At 60.9% G+C, this 5000-nt stretch overlaps 1 protein-coding gene across 4 annotated transcripts in view; it reads left to right on the forward strand.

The window, feature by feature from the left end:
* The window catches only part of ADISSP (adipose secreted signaling protein), a 21323-nt gene that overhangs the window by 8148 nt on the left and 8175 nt on the right, over positions 1-5000 (forward strand). For 3 of the 4 annotated variants that reach the window (XM_056813841.1, XM_056813831.1, XM_056813836.1), the window contains one exon: positions 1128-1282. In XM_056813841.1, the coding sequence (XP_056669819.1) occupies positions 1244-1282 (39 nt within the window). In that variant the 5' untranslated portion in view covers positions 1128-1243. Of the gene's footprint in view, positions 1-69; positions 335-1127; positions 1283-5000 lie in introns of those variants that run through there. The other variant, XM_056813828.1, reaches the window with a different exon arrangement.

The following is a 5000-nucleotide window of genomic DNA, read 5'->3' on the forward strand; positions in this document are numbered from 1 at the left end:
TATTCCCCTGCATCCCCCTGGACTCCCATTTAGTGTCACTTCTGACCTGGCCTCTAGCTTCCCCCTTTCCCCTCCCCCTTCCCCTCCCCCTTCCCCTCCCCCTCCCTTCCCCCGTCTTCCCCCCTTTTGCTTCCTTTTTCCTTTCCCCTCCCCTCCCCTCCCCTCTAAATGAAGCAGCCTATTCCTGCCCCTAGCAGTACCCAGAACTTCCTGGTTACAAGCTCCCAGGACCCTCTGAAGAAGTCCTCGAGTGGCCTCTTCATGGTGTCCAACTGGTTTAAGAAGAAGAAGAAAGGGGTTTTTAATGATGGGTTCTCCCCTAGCAGAGGCTCTGGTAGGTGGGTGGCTGGAGGGGCTGGGGGCCGAGGTCCTGGATGTCGGGGGAGGGAGGGGGGCACTGGACCTTTTCCTTTTTCCTGACTGTCCTGGGTGTCCTGCTCTCAGTATAGAATGTGTGTTCGTATGTTCTCTATCAACCTCTGGCCTCAGTGTGCTGTCTTCTTCAAACTTCCCCCAGACCTTCCTGTATTCCCTGTCCCTACCCTGTGTCCCTGGCTCTGTCCTGACAGTATGCCTTGCCCCCAGCCTCTGAATGGGGGCCAGCCTGGCTCTCTGACAACCCTCCATTCCCTGGCTTAGCCTCCAACTGATTGATCACTTAGCAATATTATTGGCATCCCCCAGCTGAATTCCACCACTTTTTCAAAATTTTCAAAATCAAAATAACTTTTTCAAAATCTGGTCAGTGGATAGAGTGCTGGGCCCTGCCTGGAGACAGGAGGTCCTGAGTTCCAATTTGACCTCAGATGCTTCCTAGCTGGATGACCCTGGACCAGTCACTTAGTCCTGGCCAAACCTGTACGGTTTTTCTTTCCTTAGAACTGACATACAGTATGGATGCTAAAATAGAAGGGAAGGGTTTAAAAAACCATCCTTCTTGCCCCTCTCCCCTGCCCAGCAGAGCCTTGTGGAGCCCATCTCTGTCATGGGTTGTGTTGAAGCCCTCTCAGCATCGTTAGCTTGGCCCTGGCCAGTGGAGAGCCTGGAAACAGCCCTGGGCCTTGCTGCTGGGAGGTCAGGGGGCCAGGGCCTCCTCCACTCTCACTGAGACCTCTGTGCCTTCCCAGGGAGCAAGTCCAAAGTGGGCAGCATCCGCTTCACCAGCACGTCGCCCAGCCAAGTTGTCGTAGAAGGTTCCCAGAGCCATGTCCACTTCGATGAGAAGCTGCATGACTCGGCTGTCATGGTTACTCCAGAGCCTGATGGCAACTTCCTGGTCAAGGTAGGAGACGCCTCTTCCTGTCCCTCACCCACCTGTCTGCTCTGGTGTGTAGTGGAGAGCAGATACGTCCTAGCTGTGTGACCCTGGGCAAGTCACTTAACCCTGATAACTCGGCTTTTATCACGCTTCTACCTTAGGACTAACACTAAGACAGAAGGTATGGGTTTAAAAAATAAAACCCAGTCTTCTCCCCCAAAGTGAGTGGGCTAAAGGACCAGGATGCCACAGTGCAAAGTGAACAGAAGAAAATCGTCACATTAACAGGGATTCACACTAATTTAGGCAGCATGAGTTAGGTGGTGAGAGTATGAAAACCCATCTTATGGAGGAAGAAACTGAGGCCCCATGAGGGGCGGGACGTGGACTAGCCAGCTGGTAGCAGGGTCCGGGGGAACCCAGGCCACCTCAGCCTAGTTGTGTCACCATGATGGTCATCTGTGGGGTGGGAAGGGTCTGAGGGGAGAGGGCAGGGGAAGCTGGCATGTCATGGAGGGGGACAGGGAGGTGAGAAAGCCCCGGGATGGTCACAGCAAGGGCCATTGACTTCATTGTGCCCCTGCCCAGAAGCCCCTGGACGACGTCCATCCCAGCAGATGGGCATCCTGAGCAAGGCCATCAAGGGCCTGAGGGGACCTAAGGGGTGGAGGGGAGGACGGGGAGAAAAAGCAGGAAGGGCAGAACTTGGGAGGGAACCCAGAAAGGGCTGAGCTCATCTCCAGAGCCCAACGAGGCACCAGGACAAGGCTGGCCCCAGGAAGCCTGAGGGCCACCCAAAGAGGGAGACCCCAGGAGTCTGGCAGCTCTTATTTACAGAGGGGGAAACTGAGACCCACAGAGGGGATGTAATTTGCCCAAGGCCACAGAGATAGGAAGGGCAGAGCCAGGTTGGTGAGGGAGGCGGCCTTCCTGGGACCACTGGACCTGGGACGGGGGAGGGGGGGCAGGTTGGAGACCACAGAGGACCAGCCGACTGGTCAGCTTCAGGGGGGGGCTCAGGGCTGGCTGTCCTCCACCACCTGGATTTCATTGCCACAAGGGCAGTACCACTGGCAGGAGCCTCCATGGATTCTGAAAGGGCTCGGACCAGCTTCCAGAAGGGCCACTCCAGACACTCTCTGTGGGGGGCTGAGTGTGCTGAACCTTTCAGCCCACCTTCTCTCCTGCGCGGGGGGGTGGGGGGTGGGGGGTGGGTGGGGGGTGGGTGGGATTCTGGGCCAAAATCCAGCGTGAAACTTGATATTGTGTGTGTGTGTGTGTGTGTGTGTGTGAGAGAGAGAGGAGAGAGAGACAGAGAGGAGAGAGAGACAGAGAGGAGAGAGAGACAGAGAGACAGACTGACAGATGGATGGACAGAGAGACAGAGAGAGACAGACAGACAGAGAGAGACAGACAGACAGAGAGGGAGAGACACAGAGAGGAGAGAGAGAGAGAGAGAGAGAGACGGAGAGACGGACTGATGGATGGACAGAGAGACAGAGACAGACAGAGAGAGAGAGAGAGAGGGAGAGACAGACAGAGAGAGACAGACAGACAGAGAGAGAGAGACAGAGGGAGAGAGAGAAGATGCAGGAAGAGGAGCGGGAGAGGGAAGGCAGAGGAGGAGAGAGCAGGGGAGCAGGGAGCGAGGGAGCGAGAAGTGGGCCGGCCGGCGTTCCAGAGGAGGCTGCTTTTGGCAGCGCGGAGGGCCTTTGCCTCCCTGGAGCTGGCTCTCCCCTGAGGGCCTCCGGCTGATCCTCAGGAGGCTGCCAGCGTGCAGGCCCTTCCTGGGCTTCCTCTGGGGGACAGCTGCTCGAGGGCCCTCAGCCTCGTCCCTTCTCCTGGGCCCCCTCCTTTGGGGGCGCCCCTTCCCGGTTTCCCCAGTTTGCCCCTGAAGTGTGCTTGGGCCGCCCCACTTGCCTGGAGGACTTCGGGATCTCTGTACCATCAAAGCCACCCTCAGCAGAGGAGGGTGTCCTGCTTGCCAGGAAGGGCCCCAGAGGCCTGGCCGGGAGGCCTGCGAGGGCCCCGCCGTCCAGACCCCCCCCTGGGCCTCGTGGTCTGGGCCGTGGCTGTGCTGGCGGGTGTGGGAGCTCTCGGGGCCCCCAGCGCCATCGTGGCTGATCCTGCCTGTTCTCTGCCCCTGCACCCCCCACGCCTAGGGCAGAGGTTTCTCTGGGGCAGCCCGAAGTGGCAGTAACGGCCGGCCCGGCCCAGGGGCTCGGGTTCCAGTCCCGGCGCTGTGCCCCTGGGACGTCTCTCCCTTCCTCTGGAGGGGATGAGGCCTCGTCGGAGGTGCATCCCAGCTCTCCGGCCCCCCCTCCCCCCCCCGGGCCTGGCCGCGGCGGGTGGGGGTGAGTGAGGGAGCCGCAGGACCTTCAGAGAACGGGAGCTTCCGCCAAATCGCTGAGGGGGGAGCTCGGCGTCCGGTGGAGGAATCCCCACAAGGCTGGAGCCCGGACAGGCCCGGGAGGCCTGCACAAGGCCTAGGTGTCGTCTGGCCCGGGCACACCTGAGTGGGGATCTCCTCTGAGAATCTCCTGATGTTGGGGCAGCTGCGCGGCTCAGGGGATGGAGAGCCAGGCCTAGAGAGGGAGGTCCTGGGTTCCAGTCTGGCCTCAGACACTTCCCAGCTGGGTGACCCTGGGCAAGTCCCTTGACCCCCCTTGCCTGGCCCTTCCCCCCTTCTGCCTGGGAATGAATACTTGGCTCTGATTCTCAGCCAGAAGGGGAAGGCGCCTCAGAACATTCTTATTGCCTCTTGCCGAAGCTCTGAGGGATTTCTCTGAATTGCTCCAAATTCCACCTCTGGGACCAAGGAGCAAGTTCGAATCCCGCTTCCTTCTGTGTGGGGCCCTTTCAGCTCCCCCGCCCCCTTCTCCATCTCCCGACGCGGCCGCTGGACGGACAGACAGACGGGCCAGGCTGATGGAGGGAATTGGCAGCTCCCATTTTTAGCTCCTCTAATTAGCGGCTGGTCGGCTCCCCCTCATCCCCCGGGGCAGGGAGGGCCGCAGGCAGGGGCTGCCTTTGAATGCTGGGCGGGAGGCAGCCGGGCCCTGGGAGAGCCTTCTGGGAGCCCAGGAGGAGGCTGGGGCCCGCGTCTGGCTAGCTGTGGGCCCTGGGCAAGCCCCTTCGCCCTCTCGGAGCGGCCTCCGTCCCCGTCTGCAAAGGCGAGGCCGGGCAGCAGCTGCTCCCAGCCTTGCCGGTAGGGATCAAGGGAAAGGCCTCGGCGGCCCGGCCTTGGGCGGTCGGCCTCGCCGCCTCCCTCCGGGCAGATGATAGATGACGGACGCACCAGGCTTCTGTTACGGCTGGCTCTTGTGCGGCCCCATTTCTGGGCACAGACCGGACGGGCTCGCCGTCTCCTTCTCTGGCTCATTTGACAGAGGAGGAAACCGAGGCCAGCAGGGTTCAGGGACTTGCCCAGCGTCACAGCGAGGAGGTGTCTGAGGCCAGAAGAGGAGCCTCCCTGCCTCTGAGCCGTGCAGAATTGGGTGACCTCGAAGCCTCTCTCCAGTTTTAAAATAGGCTCTTGGTGTTCCGCCTTGACGGGGGTGGCAGCAGCTCCGCATCGGTGTCGGGGCCTCTCGCTGAGCCTCCGGGGGGGCCCTTCGCAGAAATCTCCCCGGGGGGGGGCCGTTCGGTTCTAGGCCTGTCCCGAGGGGCCTCCCAGCCCTGCCCGCAGGCGTCCTGAAGGCCCCCTTCTACGTCCTCCCCCCTCGGACAGTCTGTGGCCCGG

The sequence above is a fragment of the Monodelphis domestica genome, chromosome 1 (genome assembly GCF_027887165.1).
Source record: "Monodelphis domestica isolate mMonDom1 chromosome 1, mMonDom1.pri, whole genome shotgun sequence".
Taxonomy (NCBI): domain Eukaryota; kingdom Metazoa; phylum Chordata; class Mammalia; order Didelphimorphia; family Didelphidae; genus Monodelphis; species Monodelphis domestica.